This window comes from Drosophila guanche, unplaced genomic scaffold (genome assembly GCF_900245975.1).
Source record: "Drosophila guanche unplaced genomic scaffold, DGUA_6, whole genome shotgun sequence".
NCBI classification, from domain to species: Eukaryota; Metazoa; Arthropoda; class Insecta; order Diptera; family Drosophilidae; genus Drosophila; species Drosophila guanche.
In genome coordinates, this window is record NW_022995754.1 from 167,244 (window position 1) to 185,654 (window position 18,411).

General features: G+C 37.6%; 1 protein-coding gene across 3 annotated transcripts in view; it reads right to left on the bottom strand.

Annotated features, from left to right (window-relative positions):
- Positions 1 to 4,143: 4,143 nt before the first annotated feature.
- Positions 4,144 to 18,411, bottom strand: part of LOC117589437 (serine/threonine-protein kinase NLK) — a 56,541-nt gene continuing 42,273 nt past the window's right edge. Inside the window, exons 3-9 of one of the 3 annotated variants that reach the window (XR_004574211.1) lie at positions 13,483 to 13,612; positions 8,401 to 8,456; positions 7,198 to 7,789; positions 6,930 to 7,131; positions 6,769 to 6,862; positions 5,860 to 6,219; positions 4,144 to 4,485 (exon numbers count right to left, since the gene is read on the bottom strand). Coding sequence is in view for 2 of the 3 variants with exons in the window: in XM_034281377.1 (XP_034137268.1) it covers positions 4,431 to 4,485; positions 6,769 to 6,862; positions 6,930 to 7,131; positions 7,198 to 7,789; positions 8,401 to 8,456; positions 13,483 to 13,612 (1,129 nt within the window). In the remaining variant the exon portion in view is untranslated. The remainder of the gene's footprint in view (positions 4,486 to 5,859; positions 6,220 to 6,768; positions 6,863 to 6,929; positions 7,132 to 7,197; positions 7,790 to 8,400; positions 8,457 to 13,482; positions 13,613 to 18,411) is intronic. The other 2 variants (XM_034281377.1, XM_034281376.1) reach the window with 2 other exon arrangements.

An 18,411-nucleotide genomic window follows, 5' to 3' on the forward strand; every position in this document is an offset into this window, starting at 1 on the left:
CTTCCCTACAGTTGCCTCCTTTCCAACAATAAACATCAATGTCATCCTCAATTAGAAGCAATCACAAATTTTTCTCTTAATATATGACAGAGTTATTATGCCTATTTGTTAGAACGCTATTCTTGTGTAAGTTTCCTCATGTATTTACACGATTTCTTATGTCTCATTTAGTGCACAATGTATACAGCTTCCGTGTGCGTTTCTGGCTTTAAGCAACTCTACAACTACAATTAATTTCAAGTCGAAAATGTTTACTGGTTTTCCTATCATTTACACTTTGAGGTGGTATATATTTTCTCAGGGTATTTCGGTTTAAAAAAACTGTCACAATTTATATAAACAGCCTTTAGTTATGTAAACGTACATTTATGTGTGTCTGTTATGCAAATAAGTGTTGTGTTATATATTCGCATAAGAATTACATTTTATAACCTGAGCGCAATCTATTAATGGTTTCTACTTCATGTCGAACTCCCAATTTGTGTATGTACCTACTCCAATTCACATATGGTTTAATAATATTTAAAATAGATAATCATTTAAAACCGCATTGTGGTTTTTATCCCATGTCCAAATATGGATTACTTGTTTACCTGTTAATATTCTGGATGCGATTTATGCGATTGTTAATCTCAAATATTGTCCATACATATACATACACAAATATTTATAGTATTTTGTAGTTTATCGTGTGTCTTTTTATAGCTATAAATTCAAATTAGCAAATGCATTGGGTTGGTTGGATCCATTGTTAAATGATGGCTGAAAAAATGAAACAAAAATATTCGTTTTCTTCTTTTTTATACAAACAGTTTACACACGTTTTTTGTTTTAACTACCAGTTTACGTAATACATAGTCAATATACATATGCTTATATATATATGTAGTTAAGAATGATTCTTAGCCGGATCCGTAATTGGTTTATAAGTCAAATACTAATGGATTTTACAGCTAAAGTTGCTCCTTACTTGCATATGAACAAAAAACAGAAGTCTCCGAAATAGTAAACATATATCAATACACATATAAGTATAAAGTTTCAATAGTTTCTTCTTCTACAATTGAGAGTTGTGCTACGTGTTTATAATATACATGTCCATTACTAATCGTAAATGTGGTCTATTTATTGGTGGGGCTTGGAGATAATTCTATGTACATGGAAAGAAATATAGTTTTCCATTTATATTACTTAATTATGTGTGGTGCTTAATATGTACCTTTATCTAGAAATGTGGTAGATGCTGTTGGTGTATCGATCGATTCAGTTAACAGTTACATTACTTGCACTCGAATGCCTGTCTCTTTATATATACATACATATATACGACGTGTAAGATATATATTTGAGAAAGACTTTAGTTATCAACAAAGTTGAAAGGAATCCTAGTTTTAGGACGCTGAGTTAATTTTTTCCTTTACTTTCTTTTCCTTCATTTCACTTTTTTTGCTATGAGATCTCCTTGAAAGTTTTGAAAGTTCATATTTGTTTTCTTTACACTAATCAATTTATGTTTATTATATACTCATATTCGTATTTGTAGTGCTATAATTAATAACTACAGACATACATAAGAAAGCAGCACAGTTAAGACGAAACAGAAGAGGAAATTTTCAGTTACGAGACTTTTTCTACTTCCCGAATACAGTTTATCGTATTTTATTATTTGAACTTACTTCGGTTATATATGTATATGCTTATGTGTTTTCTCTAAAAATTGTAGACAAGAGTCATTCAAAATACAAATGCACGCAGACATTTTCTTTATACATTATGTTTACCTAAATATAAATTTCGGCGCTGGTAGAAAGAATATAACTAAATTTGATGTTGTATATTCTCATTTAATTAGGTAAACTCAGTCTTAAGCATATACATATAAATGTCCTAGGACCGCCGAGGAGGCCGTAAAAAATTGATCCTTTAAAACCTGCCCTATCCAGCACCTCAGCTAGCATTGAGCAGAGAGCAAGAGAGACAGAACGTTAGCCAGACGAAAATGAAACTATGTTACATGATAACAAAGACCATACAATACAAAGATAATGCATGAGGACTTTCCCACTCGCTTGAGGGTCGAAAGTCAAGACTTTTTTCTGCCGTAAATGCCTCTCAAAACGACGAACCCTTCTCGCAGCTGTACTCGGTCAGAGACGAATCATAGGCGAAAAGAGAATTGAGACCAAGCGCGCTGCCTTTGTCCATGGAGCGTAACATCACACCCCGCCATTGAACAACTTATTTTTCCCTCATGCAACATCCTGTTATTATTGTATAGTCTTTGATGATAATCAACTAAAGCCAAAAGTATACATACATATGTATAAGAATATCAAGTAAAATCGAATTGGTTCGGGCGGTCGAAAATACGTGTTCCTCAAGCAATGTTGGGCAACATGTCTGCAACCGCCCAGAGCCGTTCATTCACTGGGGGCAGTGTGTCATCCACTTGTTATTAATTATTATTAATATTTTGAAAATTATGTTTAAAACGATTATTATATCAAAGCGGAAATTGTCATATCTAAATTAATTTCAAATTGGTTAATATATTCGTTTAAATGGTATTTTGTTGTTCAGTCGACAGTTTAAGCTTTGAACTAATTTTATAAAATTGTCTTGTTATTTCTTTTGCTATCATCATATTCTACTCGTAATAGTAATCTAATGAGCACATCATACACTGTTTGTATTATATGGTATAAATAGTTGCGGAAACTCCGACCCTAGTCAGATATTAAGTGTATGTCTAGAAACCAGTTTCAAAATTGAAGCTTCAAATTGTAGTTTAAATCAAAATAGTTGCATACTTTTTAATGACTACATTTAACTTTTACTTTTAACTACATAACTAAACATGATTAGGCTTTAGGTTTAAGGATTAGTTGAATTTTAATGGTTTTTTCCTTGTTGCGCTCGATTTAATTTCGCTCGCTCTGAGGTAAATTTTGGCAAACAAACTTGAGTTCTGTGTGCATTTAGCGTTTACAATTTTATAATACCCGGTACTCGAAGAGTAAATAGGGTATATTGTATTTGTGGGGAATAACGGTTGTATGTAACGCACAGAAGGAAACGTTTCCGACCCCATAAAGTATAAATATTCTTGATCAGCATCAATAGTCGAGCCGATAGAGCCATGTCTGTCTGTCCGTCTGTCCTGTTTTGTTTTTCGGCTAGTTCTCAGAGACTATAAGAGCTAGAGCCACCAAATTGGCTCCAGACTGCTGTATGCTCACACTGAAACCAGTGAAACCAAAAGGGCGAAAACCTCCCCATCTACTGTTTTAGAGATAAAATAAATCTGAAATTCCGTAGGGAATGACCATATCTTGCAGATCATCAAATTGGGATCCGATAGGATCATTATTATAGCCACAATGAAGAAATTAATTTGCAGTGGCTAAACCCACCCCGTCCCGCAGCTTATATTTGTTTTTTGCAAATTCTCTCACTCACAGTCTGCTTGGCGCAGACACGTCTCTGCCTCTGCCTCATCCGCGTCTCTGCCCTGACTCTGCAGTGTGTGGCTCTATGGGAGGGTGGCGAGCTAAAGAAGCGTGTTGGCGTTAGTAGTGTTGTTAATATAGATGACAGATGAAGAAAAAATGTGAAATTTGACAAATAACCGCTAAGGTGCAGATGTGGTACTGAGTGCCGGGTATAAAAGTTGTGACGCGTAAGAAGCGTCTCACCCGTCCCTTCTCGTTTTAAATATACATTTATGTATATTTATTCGTTAGGCATATCTATACATATATTTGTTATATATATTATATTTGTTATATAATAATCATGAATACGATGATGTCTGTTTGTTTTTGTGTGCTGTTAATAATTTACATATAAATAAACTTCCTTTCTAGGAGATTAACATAAAACAGTATTTATTTTGCATTGAATTTAAGAGTACGATCAGATTAGATTCGTTCCAATTCTTTTCAAGCACAACAACATGTTCCTCCCTTCTTTTCGGAAACTTATCGTTGTTTTTATATTATTTGCTTTGTTTATATTACGCTACGATTTTGCTTTTAATGCGTTGAATTCTCGCTTATTTTGCGTATCTGGTATCTGGTGCTTCGTTAACTACCATTGTTTTTTAGACTAGTTTCTGTTGAGTTCCGTTACGTTATTTGTTTGTCTACAGTATTATTAAATATTAATTGTTTGTTTTGCTTTTTTTGTAGTTAATTTCGGTGGTGGAATGATTTAAACAGACGAACGCCGACTTGAAAGTTGTTTGGCGCTTGCACAACAATTTGAATCGTTGTTCCTGGCTGAATTTTATATGGGTTGTCTCTTGGGGTTCGATTCAGGTTCTGGGACTCCTACTGCAGATGCGTCTGATAGCTCCTTCCTGGTGGTTTGGCTGTTGATTTACACTTGCTTTTATTTCGCTTTTAGGCAGCAATGGCCTCATTTTGCCGTCATTCCCATTGATGCGGCGATGGCGGCAATTCTGAAGGATGAGCCACAGTCGAACTAGATTTTTGAAAAGAAATACATTAGTTTTATATACCAGTAAACTATGTATCTCTTAGCGATGTAGTTGCACGACTAAAAATCTATATTAGTGCTCATGCTACAAAAATTAATTACATTCACATCTTAATAATTTATATGTGTACGTGTACATCGTACATTTAAACGAAACGATAGATAGACAGAAGCTCCTATAAAATAACGAACTTAAAATAAAAATGAAAGTGTATATAAAATGAACAATAAGTTGTTTGGTTGGGGAAGGGGATGGGAGGGAGGGGCGGGGGGCGCAGATATAAATACAAAATTTAAATTGTTTGCTAAATAAATATTTGAAAATTGTTAAGTGAAAGTTGTTCAAGCTCTCTTTTTTTCTTTTGTAGTAGACACTGCTGCTCATCTGCACTGTACTACGAGTACATATTGTTAAGAACACATCAATATATGTAGATATTTTTTTTGCAGTTATTTTTTTTTTTTGTCATTTAAATGTAGTGTAAGGCAGGGAAGAAGAATTTTGTTCAGGGGCCTTCTAAACTGAAACTAAAGTAACAAGGGAAGGGGTTATGATGATCTGACATGGTTAAAGGCTGGTGGTGGGTGAGTGAAGTCTGGCTAAAGGTAAATGGATATTCTATGGATGTGCAAATTGCTAAAAGTGGCAACAATGGATATTTCTAATATAATATTAATGACCATTTGAATGCGGAATTCATTCCTCATTAGAAAATGAATGTTGAAATGACGGCAATCTTGATGGAATGGGGAGTGAATTGTGTATAAATAACTTGATGAAATTTGTTTTGCTGTACACGAATACAATTAACATATGTATGAATGATTAGGGGGATGTGAGCACAAAAAATAAGCACAAAATTGACTATGGTACGTGTATGTATGTATGTACGATATATATACATATGCATGAAATTGTCGGATGCGGACTCTGGTCTCTGTAAAATACATAGTTGGAAATGTCTGACAAAAGTTATTTTCATTATTTTTTCAAGCCAATAGCAATTATTAAACTATTTAAGAGTATTTTCAGTTCGAGGTAGATTTGCCTTGGACACATACATAGTATATGTACATATATGTACATACATATATAAACAAAAAAGAGTTACGCAGAAATACACATGAAAAAAATAAGTTGAAATTTAAAATTATAAATCAAATAATATTGTTAAGGAAAAGTTACAACTAAAACAAAATTTGGTTTATTATTTTTTTGTAATTATAGGAGATTTGCTTTTGGGTTTATACACATTTTCAGAGGGGAGAAAATAGTAGAGATAATTAAGAGATGAACAAAAAATGTGATAAACTAAATAAATAAATATTTAGTAAGTTTTTCGCAGTTTTTCAACAGACCTAAGAGGAGTCGAGACACAACTGCTGCCAGGCGCTTGGCCTCTGTATCTGTATTGTATTTTTCTTGGTATCTTGGTATGTATCTTGGCTTGGCTTGGATTTCATTTTCTTCGATCGTTCTGCAGATAAAGTATATCGAGTATCTTGTGACTTCTGCATTGCTATTTCGATTCGTTCTAGTGGGAGATCGCGCGCCTAGGATCTTGGACTCTCGAGATGTAGTCTTGTTTCGATTTCGGTTCTTTGAGGGCAGCGAAGAAGTAGGCGGCGGCGGAGTGGAGCAGCGGCAGGAGCAGCAGTGCAACATGTGGTGGTGGTAGTAGTGGTAGTGGTAGTAGTAGATATTCTCATTCTCATTGGCTTAGCAACGCAAATATAACGATTCGATTTAATAGAAATTTCAAGATTAATATCCATGTTGAACAACAGAAATAAAAGAACAAACAAAATCAAAATCATTTCAAAATCAGTTTACAAATCATAATCAGAGAGAAAGAGAGAGTATAGTAGATAGAGAGAGTTATATATATGTATGTAAAGATAGAGAGAGAGAGAGCGAGAGAGAGAGAAAGGTACTAGAGAGTTACTAAAGCGGGACAGTTACGGAGTCTTGGAAGCGGAACGGGAGAGGAAGCCATGATCAATCAATTTTGTTTAAACGAAAATTTAAAAATAAATACAAAAAGAAAAATTAAACAAAAAATATTTGGGATTACAATTTTGACTAAAGGTTGAAGACAGTTTGCCAAAAAGAGGTTGTCAACAGATAGAGGAGCTGTACTGTACTGAACTGGACTGGACGGCGTGCAAGGAGTGGAAAACTTTTTTTCTTTTTGGGCAGGTGAAAGCACAGATAGAAGGTTGGGGTTGGGCCTTTAAGTATTGAGAATGGAACTCTCGCCAACTCACCTGGCAAAGCTCTTGAAGGCCGCACTCTGTGGGTTGATGCAGAGCGGCACCCGACCTGTCTGTAGTTGCTCGGCAATGAATTTGTGCATCTCCTCTGTAAGTTCCATATGGAAATTGGAGATTGAGATTTAAAGATTCATTCATTTTTGTTGGAGACTCACCCTTGACCTGCTGCACTGAAGTGAGCTTACGTTCCCACAGATCGTCAAAGGGTTGGCCGGCGGAGGGTTCAAAGTCGGCTGTGTATTGACGCATCCCAGCTGAGGTAGTAAAGCAGCATTTGCACATGCACGAGTGGTAGCGGAGTCGTCCTTCGTCCAGATATGGATGCGCTAGGGCATCTGTGACAGAAATTCGCTTGTCCTAGCAGAGCATACATTTGTACAGTTAGACAGAGAGAACCTTACTGAAAAATATGTAACCACAAACCGGATCGAAGACAAGCATCTGGCAGAGCAGGTGCACCGCCTCATGTGTGGCATGGGAACTGAGGGTGTACAGCACCGAGAAAGAGGGTGGCTTGGGTGCGCGGCGCAGCATGTGTGTGCGCGCCCCCTCGCAGGCGTGCCGCATGTCCTCCATAGTGGGAGTTCCCAGCAGCTCCGTGATCAGCTCAAGCTGCTGGACGGGGTTTTGCGCCTGGAACAGAATGCGTCGGCCTAGCAGCTCCCCGAATATGCAGCCCACCGACCACACGTCTACTGCCGACGAGTAGTGCCGCGCCCCCATGAGGATCTCCGGGGCGCGGTAGTACTGGGTGACCACCTCCTGGGTCATGTGTTTCGCCTGATCCGGCTCCTCCACGCGGGCCAGTCCGAAGTCGCATATTTTGAGCACGCAGTTCGAGTTGACCAGGAGATTTCCTGGCTTGATGTCGCGATGAAGGATGCGAGCCGAGTGCAGATACTTGAGGCCACGCAGTATCTGGTAGAGGAACACCTTTATATGGTCGGCGGATAGGTGCTGTGGCGACACGATTATCTTGTGCAGATCCGATTGCAGCAGCTCCGTTATCACATATCTATAGAATTATTGTTAGTTAAGGCGAAACCCAATAAACTCGTTTGAGTACTTGTAATAGAAAGGGGAAAAAACAAAGGTGAATGCAGGAATTTCACGAATCTCGAACCATTTTGTTAAATTTTTGTTCCGAATCTTATGTTTTATTGCAATATCATTAATTCTCTTGGAGTATTTCAACATTGTGCTAACATTGGTTGGTTTTGGGTGTCCCTACTATTTCGCACAGCTAAAAGCCTATGTAATATAGAACAAAAAATTGTTCGTCTTTTTTTAACGCTAACTTTTAAGTTTTTTAATTATACTTTATAGAGTGCAAACATTTATCACCTAAAACGAGAAGGGACGAGTGAGACGCTTCTTACGCGTCATAACTTTTATAGCCGGCACTAAGTTCTACATCTGTACCTTAGCGGTTTTTTAGATATTAGACATTTGCCGATGTAAGGCCAACTGTACTTATTATTTTTTCACATGACGCATGTATGCATTTTCAATTTGAACATTTTAAGACTAGCACCACTGTCCCTAGGCATTATTTTCTAACGGTTAAGAGTTGAACGGTCTAGAAATATAATTCGCTTATCTATGCGTTTCTTGTAAAAAGGATACATTTCCTGAAAGAAATCCAAATGTGGAGGTTGCAAGATGTCCAGGGCAGAAAGAACCTACAAGAAGAATGTTAGTTGTCAGTTTTATGCCAATCATTATTGAGTTATATTCTACATAGATGTACATATGCATATGTACATATGCTTGAACATATACATATGTACATACAAGTACACATGTTTCTTCATGTCACAACTTTTATACCAGGTACTCAGCCGTACACTGTACCTTAGAGGTTTTTTTCTTAAAATTTTACATTTTTAATTTAATATATTTTCTACACATGTCTTACGCCAACACGCTCTTTTAGCTCGCACCAACCCCCTAGAGCCACACACTGCACGAAGCAGAGTGTGGACTGAGAAAATGCGCAAAAAATAAATAAATAAAAATAAATATATAAATACAAATATATAAATAAATAAAATAAAAAATGTATGTATGTAAACACATTTGGATGATACTACATATATACAAACATAGATATGTACATACATACATACGTAAATAGTATGTACATACATATGTACATAGTATGTATTCATCAATGACATGCAATTCTTAGCTATATCCATCTTAAATATCTTGGCAAATTCATTAAACACTCTGCAGGCAGGGGAATACAAAAAAGCTGCTGGCAGCTCCACAATGTTGCACAGTAACATAGAATGCTTCTATCTACCCCTCCAGACGATCGACTGTCGGCAGTTGCCAAAGCATAATAAAAGCAGTTCAACAATTTTGGACACTATGGAAACAAAAAAAAAAAGGGCCAACAACTTTTTCTCTTGGTCTGCCTCCTGCCGCCCGATTTCACCGCCTCCGTTAACATCAACGCCTTCAAGTCTCCGCTACGTCTTAAGTGGCAAAATTTTTTGCGCTGTACAGGAGCGAGGTCTGACTTCTGCAACCCAACCGCTGCTTCTTTAATTTTTTAAGGCCCTGGTTTTATACATACAGCAGCGGCATTTAAAATAGCTCCATGAAAATAATTATTTTCTTTAAGATATTTTGTTAAAACAATGGTTATAATGAAGGAATTAAAACTATTATATCAATGTTGAGGCTTAATTCAACTTATACGAAAGAAATGGTATGCTTTGATGGCTTTAGTTGGAAATATTTGGAAGGAAAAGGAACTATTCCGGTATTTGGGCGGCAACAAAAATATCAATTTCATAAAAGCTCAAAAAACTTCAAATTTAAAAGAAATTTTCACAATTTTAGCAAGAGAAAACATTGCATAAAAGTCACTGTTTTAAAACCTCTTAGAGGTCTCTATCTGGTCCGTTTTGGGTTTTCCCTGATGAAAAGACACAACTCAACGGCATTTTCTATTGCATAAAACGCATCATTATTGTTTTATTATATAATAACAAAGACATGTTGATTCATCATCGATTCCAGCACGGGAACCACCTCCATAATAGGAAAGGCATGCACATACCATGATTCTTATCTCAGCATGATTATTAGATATATATATGTGTCAAAGGGTTGTGTTTTTCATTTGGTAGTCGTTTTACATAAGATCTAAAGTTTTGGCAAAAAAAAAAAATAATTGGCTTCCTCCGGATCACAGTAGATCCTGTCTACTACCTGTATCCATATATATTTGGCCCCGACTCCAGTGTTTTTTCTACCTTGTATTTACTTTGTCCCATGGTGTCTTTGCTAAACTGTATTTTTTCTCAGACTTCGAAAACTTTGTTTGGTTCTTTTAAGCTAAATCTAGCTTTGCTTATCTTTTGAAATTTTTTAAGATCAATTTTAAGCTCTGTGGCCGGCTTTAAAGGACCCCTCTTGCACTCAGAAACCAGCATTTCTAACCAAAATGTGGATATTGCGCCAATTCTTTCAAGAGTTTCTTGTGGGATACATGTTTTAAAGCAATACGAATCATTTTAGATGAGGAACCTACTATTTTCCTCACATAAGGATAGCTTTCTTCTTTTTGGAGTTAAAGTTTTGATTCTTTGGCTTTTCTCTCTAACATTATATATTAAAAAGCTCGGAAAAGTAAAAGCTTATATCAAATAGAAACGTTGGTGCTATTATTTGTTGCTGTTCAATTTCGCTTCTTTTTCGAAAAATTGACTTAAATATTGAGAGCCGCCAAAGTTTTAAACGTAAGGACACTTCTCCCAGAGAGGAGACATCTCAACCTACTTTATATTACTTCAAAGTGCAAAAAATGTTGTGTAGAACCCATTTTTTTAAACAATAAAGACTGTTGTACCACGCTGTGCTATTATTTTCGCCGCAACTGTAAATATGTGTGTAAGTACGTACATATATACATATATACATATATACATATGTCGTTCTGTAATAGTTCCTGACGGTCGCCACTGTAATTTAGCGATTGCATTTGTTGCGTATGCGGTTTAGGTAAGCGAAGCGAAAAGGTCGAAGATTGTATACATTTTGATTGCTGGAATATGTACATACATATGTATGTACGTATGGATCTTTATACATTATTTTGGGACGTTTTGAGTTGCATCTCTCTCTTACTCCCATTGCTGCTTTCTCTTGCCGTATTAATTGTTTTTGCTTTTCGGCTAACTTACTTTACTGCACTTCCCACTTTGAACTGTCGCTCAGCATGCAGCGCAGCAACTCGGCAGTATCGTAGAGCTAATTACCCTTTTGACTTTGGCTAGCTATCCGAAAACCCAATTGATGTATCAATTCAATTCAATCAAGTGACCTTGATTCTAGGTCCGTTACTTAGTAGTAGCACCGTGTCAGAGAGAGAGAGAGGGAGTGAGATATGGGAAAGGGGGTAGCAAAAGATAAACAAATCTGAGGGGAAACACCAACAAAAACTAACTAGGTTGAACAAGACTACAAATTTTTAAGTCAAATACAAAGAGAAACTATTCTTCAGAAACTCACACCGAGCGAGTAGCTGTGGCAAGTTGTTATTATCCCCTGAACCTGAACCTGACCCTATCTCCATTCAAACCATAACGGACAGCCCAGGTCTTGTCTACAACTACCCTTACTCTCCAGCTTCTTCCTCTCCTCCCTACTTCTTCCACCAACAACTTCCAGTAAATTTCCCCTTCCAAAGCTGCTGCCCCTAGAAAAACAAAAAAAAAAGTGTCTTCGGATGCTAACGTGGGACATACCAGTTTTTTTGTTGCAAGTTTTGTGACGAACTTCAAGCTAAAAGATAGTGGGGAATGGCTACATACGTACATTCATACATACATATGAAAAATCTGTACGTACATTCCTACATATGTATGTGCATATGTATGATCCTATTCCTCTGTTCCTTCCGCGTCTAACCTTTCACCTGGTCACACTCGAACAACAAGAACAACTTTTCCGTAGTCGGTCTACCTTCCACACCCACCACCATCCGTGCGGGTGATTGCACTTGTTTGAAATTATTTCAATGTTGTTGTCATGTAGGAAATTAAACAGGAAGCACAGAAAGAGAAATACAGGCATAGAGACACAGACACGTAAACTTACACGCATCTATAGTAATGACAACACAATCGCGCTTTCTTTTATATACAAATATACATATGTACATATGTATGTCTGTACAGTGTACACTCCTCTCCCTTCATACCACCATCCCACCCACATCGAGCATAGCAATTTATGCATATTAATAGACAATTTTGCATATTGGGCATTACCTCTACCGAAGCATTGAATACCGTTCCGATTATAAGATATTAAAGCCTCTGCATCATTTGGATTTATCGAAACTCAAAGACTCTTTCCCTCTCCCTCCAAGAGGTAGGCTGTTGATGGCTGATAATGATGAAAAAGTACACAAAATTCGATAAGATAGCCAGAAGAGGTATCTCCGTCGACCCTACACTTGATTCCCAGACAGCACAGGGCCTTTTTGCTGTCTAATGATGTTAAACCAATCTCAATCTCAATCATCAAAAGAAAAGAAGAGGACGCTACATATGGGGAGAGACCGTGACATTTAAGCCCACAACATATCGTATGCGACGATAAGTCCAATGCTCTAATAACCCCCCTCTCATACTCATGATCATATGCTACACTCGTAACCCTCCCTCAATTGCTCTATGACATTTTATATTGAATGCAAATGCCAACTGCCCCGAATATGGAACCAAAACACTTAAGGCCCTGCTCTTTGAGAACGTGCAGCAGCAGACGTCACTATGAATATATATTTGAATATAAATTATGAGCGCTGTTCAGTCGGAAATGTATGATACAAATTGTAAGAAAATCACATGAATCAAGCCCATCTATTGTGACAGCATTTTACGTGCATATACATACATATATGTACATAGATACAACATATATGTACATATGGATGTGTTTCGGTAATATACTTCTCTGGCTAGTTTTTGTCACACAATCTTGAACAGTCTACAGATTTTTGTGTGTAGCTTTCTGCTTTCAATGGGCACCTATTTTGCGAATAGGAAAAAAATTCTTTTGGAAAAAATCGTATTTCACAATCTATTTGTTAATAACCCATAAATTAATGCTACAGAAATTTAAAGATGCTTAACCGTTGAAGAACTCTTTAAATTTCATACATAAACATGACATTTAAAATTTTTGACCGCGAACAATAATTTGCACTCGTACGATGGACAATGAGAGAGAAAAAAGAGAGTAAAATGCGGAAAATTCTTTAAAAAAAAAAATATTAAATTTTTTAAGGCTCGATTTTCAAGGCCCGATTTTCTCCTCTCCATATCCATATTTCCTTGTTTGAGTTGTAAATATTATGAAGAAAATCCTGGGACTAAAGTGGAAAAAATAATTGTTAACAAATTCTCTGGGCAACATCGACGGAGAGAAGGTAGAGCCGAGGGCAGTCCCAGCCTTTCGGGCTGGGATAAATACATATCTCTCTCGTGGAGAAGTAGCTATAATCCAATTGCAAACGTTCAAATACATATGTATGTATGTATGTATGAATTTATGTATATGGAACTTTTGAAGTAAATGTTTGTCCTGCTATCAAGGAAATACCCTGCTTTTTATAAAGATAGTTAAAGCTTTGGGTCACGAGAGAGGGTTTAATTTCGGTTTATCTAGGTATTGTTTACTTACATTCTCATGCTTGAAAAAGCAGAGCATTTTAAGCTCACGGAATACGCGCTTCGAGGAGACCAAAGACTGGAACACATTTGGCAGCTTCTTCAAGGCCACACGTCTTCCATCCCGAGGATCTGTTACAGCCCTAAAACATAAAACATAAAAAGAGAGAACGATTAGTTGTTTAAATGATTTTTGTATGTATGTAAGTACATATGAATGTACGAATGTTCTTAAAGAAAATATATCTAATCTTCAACTACAGTCTAGTTCTCCCATCCAAGACAGTTTTCGAGGCAATTTATTTGGAAAAATCTGTGTTTATGTGTTGTTCTGTTTTGGCTGTTTTTAGCATAATCGTTTCACGATACCATTTACCCCGAAGTACGGGCTCGACTCCGACTCAGACATGCAAATGGTTTTTCAGAAAGGAAGAATCGCCTTAATGTATGTACATAGTACATATGAATGTATGCTATACCCAAATGAAATGCTGACTCATCCAATAGACAGACACACACGTATATGTACATAGCACGCATATGTACATATACATACATAAATATGTACATACATACGTAAATAAATATACAAATGTATGGGAGGGGAGCGCAATTAAATCGGAAAATATTTGCCATCATTTTGAACGCCTAACTGCCGTCCAAAAACTAACAGAACGAGAAGATTAACGACAGTCGACAGAGAGAATTATTAAAAGGGGAGTTAAAAACAGGGGAACTCTAGAAGTACTCGTGACGTGAAAGAATTCGCAGCTTCTTTTTGGGATATAAAGCAAAAACCATACCCACTTCTATTTTGCACAATAGGAACAGCATGAATCAAGGATGAAGTTATAGGATGAGTCAGGCTAGACAGACAGCAATGACGACGACGCTGTCCCAGACCAGACAACGACTCCACACAGTCAGTCCCTTGGCCAATGGCATCTCCTTAAAGTTCTCTCTATAAGCTTCCCGCCCAGTCGCCTCGGTGTCATCGATGTTTCTTCAACACACAGTTCCACCCGCAACATTTTGTTGCTAATTTTCTGTCAGCCGTTTATCAATTGAGAGACAATGTACACTTGCCTTGCTTCTAGGCGCCATTTTGCTGAGAATCTATTTGTACATAGGCCTCTCGACATGGCACATGGATAGGGGATGGGATGGTAGGGGTTTGTTGCTACACCAAACAAAAGACAAGAAACTCTTGGGATTGTCAAAAAGTTGAACGAACTTTTAAACTCCATTGAATGTTTGTTTGTTTCTCTGTTAATCTGTCAGGTTCAAACTGGGCTTTGTCTGTAGGAGTGGAGTACACTGAAAAAAGGCATTAAATCTTGAGGGAATAGGAAGTACTTCCATTTCTTGCAGAGTACCATAATAGAAGAGCAGATGTCTGCATCTGCTCATAATACGACACTCGAGTGCAGGAGTTTTCTTAGTTTTTTCGTCTTTTTTGGGGCTTTTTCTTCTTTCAATGTCAGTTAATCAATCACTCTCTCTCACTCTCTCTCTGTCGTTCTCTGTATGAAGAAGGAAAAGTACTATCCGAAACGAAACAATAGATGGCAGAACTAAATGATAATTACAAGACAATAATAATTAAAATGGGGGCAAAGGGTGGGCACTCATTGTCACACACTCCCTCTCCCAGGGATCAATAATTTATCATCTCTGACCCGAAGAGTTCTTTGTTCTGTTGTTCTTAAATCGAGTTGAAAAATTGGTGAAGTTTGGCCCCCATTTGATTGATTGTGGCACGAATTGGAAAATTGTCTGGGACCACTCCAGGTGTGTGCACTACGTGCCCAAGTGTCCAGAGAATCGCATCTAGTAAATGCGGCCCGTTCCCTTCGGATAGAATAACTCTTTATAGAAAAAGGGAAATTCAAATTCAAATTGTCATTTCGATATGGGAAAAGTTTTCTCTGTTCTTTTCACTATTGCTTCTGTCACAATCAAGTTCACATATCCTTTCGAATGCATATCCTTTGGTTGTCTTCATTATGACTGTTAATAAGTTAATTAATTTATTAATTAATTTTAGGATTTAAGTACTAATATATTTTATATACGTTATCCCCCAATCATTTGACTCTCTTCATTCTGTTATTTGCCTCCCCAGCACTCATCCCAAGTTTAGTACTTAAGCAACTTATGTAACTTTTGAACGATATTCGGGTTGTCGGATCTCGCCTGAGGGTCACAAATGGCTCTGCAGTTATGTTAGATTTTGTTGGCTTTGGGCCCTTTAGCTTCATGCTGTTGCTTCTGCTGTCGTCGTCGTCTGCCTTCCTTTCCACATTTCGGAATCACCACATCTAACCCACACCTTCTAAAAGATCTGTCTCTTCACGTTTATTGAACTCTCGAATCTCTCATCTGTTGCATTTCATCTTACTTGTACTTCCTTTCTTAAATTTCTTCATGAGCTCAGATCAAACGAGTAAGAACTTTTATACCCGGTATTCAGTCAGTATACTTTCGGTATACTTTTTTCGAATTTTACATTTAAAATGTTTTGTACATCTGTCATCTAAATCTACATCACTTCTCCCGCCAACACGCCCTTTTAGCTCGTCTCCCTCCCCCAGTAAGCGAGAAAGAAGGCGCAACATGTCAGTGCAAAATAAATTTCTTAATTTTGGCTGTAATAATGATCCAATCTAATTCCAATTGATAGATCTGATAGATATGGTAATTTCCTACGCAATTGCATTTCCAGCTTTCTGTTATCTTCATAATTGTGGAGAAGGCAGATTTTCGAGCTTCGTGGGGCGAAATCTTGAAACAAACTTGATTCAGTGGGATATCACATCAGTCTTCACACAAACTCTGAGAACGAGGCGTCCAACAAGACGGACAGAAGGACAGGCTGTTGGTGCTGATCAAGAATATATATAACTTATAGCAGGGCCGGCACCCATACAATTAACAAGCCGTTTTTGCGTTTGTGTGTCAAGACGCTTGCAAAACGGAACATTTCACTATATTGGTATTGGTACGAATCACTGTAATACGCGTGTACGTAAGCGGCAGCGCAGCAGCAGCGCCCTGTCCTATACCCTTTAGATAGGGTCGTGCCGAGCCCTGCTTTACAGGGTCGGAAACGTTTCCTTCTGTGCGTTACCACAAATACAATATACCCTATTTACTCTTCAAGTACCAGGCAAACAAATGTCGAGAAACGCTTGCATTTTATAACTGCATGGAACCGCACTGCAATCGCTTTAAAGTTCTACTGAAGTATGTAGACGGAACACGGACAGCCCACAGACATACCCCACCACACACACAAACACATACACTAAAGCAATTAAGCTTTATTAAATATGATTATATTTATAAATATAGTGAAATATAAGAATAGGGAAATCTGGAGAAAAGTTTCCCCTTACGCTCAGTCCTTTCACTCTCTGATTCTGGCGTGGAAAACTAAATTGAAAAGAAACGTCTTCTCCCTCCAGTCAACCCTTAACTCCCACACTCCCTCCCCTACAGCCACGTCCCTTGCTAGAATCATGTAATACGCCGGCGTCAGCGGTGTCGTCTGCTTCAATTTATGCTCGTAATCAATTTAACAGGCGTGCAAGCGGGAAAATCAGGCAGATAGGCGTGGCAAATGGAAGAGGCAGAAAAACGAGACAGAAAAGAGAGAGAGAGAGAGAGAGAGAGAGAGAGCAAGAAGCAGATAAATATATTTATGCAATTTAGAATTTTCAGAGGGTATTTCGCCTTTCCTTTCCACTCTTACTGTATGTCTATAGGAAGGATGCACTGTACTGTGTGGTTCAGTCAATGACTTTTACTGCCCAATGAGGCTTAAATATATTTTTTGCAGATACATATGTATGCAAATGATACTTGATGATACAAATGATACCAATTGTCCCTTAAAAGTATGCTTTATGAAAATGTTCAAAACATTAAAAATGTTTCAGGATTCGGATATTTTCCTTTCCCTAGAGGCCACAACACCAAAACAATAAAGTCATTGTCATTGTTATTGTCGGCAGCTCTGGGGTTTACTTTGTGAGAGACTTTCAGTTCTCTTGGCATTTTCTTTGCCTCAATATAATATAACGGAGCATGTGATGATTTCTGACAAGATTTGAGGAATATTACAATCGTTCGGATTGGTGGCAGGTCTCAGCAATTTCGGTGCTATGTTTAAGTGTTTTGGTTGTCCCAATTTGTTGCAACGAATTATGAAAAAATCGTTTTGGTTTCCTTACAAGAGGATGTGACGTGGCATAAGACAGCAGGCAGTTCTCCATGCTGAATTGTTTTGGATCCCATCCGCTGGTGACCAACATGGGACGTATGCAACCCAAGGGGGAGCAGTCGGAGGATTTTATATAATGGAAAATTTACCAGACCCCCCGCTTCGCTCTCCCGTAACAAAAAGAGAGTCAAATAACCAGCAGAGAGAAAGAAGAATCAAGTTTACATTTGACACATGGAGCATACAGGCTTTACATCACATCGCAGAGGGAGACACATATACAAGTTGATGATGATGGTCGGATGCTGATGAGGTGTCCTTGAATGTGCCGCTGGAATGTGGCAAGCGCGTGTGGGTGCTGGCTGGGTCCAAAATCATTTTATTTCGATGAGTTATTTTTTTTTTTTTTGGTATTTTGGGACAAACAATGGGAACAATTCGCGTCCTTTGGTGGCCCAAAAATAGCCAAAGGACAAAAATAATGATGCACAGCAGTAGCCGCAGTCACCGCAGAAGCTGCCCCATCTATAACTTCTCTATTTATGGGGTGATTTGGCCTCCAAGGAGAAGGAAAAGCACTGCAAAAGGACCTTCCGATGGAAGTCTGAATCGGGAATATATTCTGGGACTATTCACGCTAGATTTGTGGCAAGGATCTCTCACTTGATTTTCCCTATGATGGACACAGCTATTTGCATTTGTTTTAAAAAATAATCA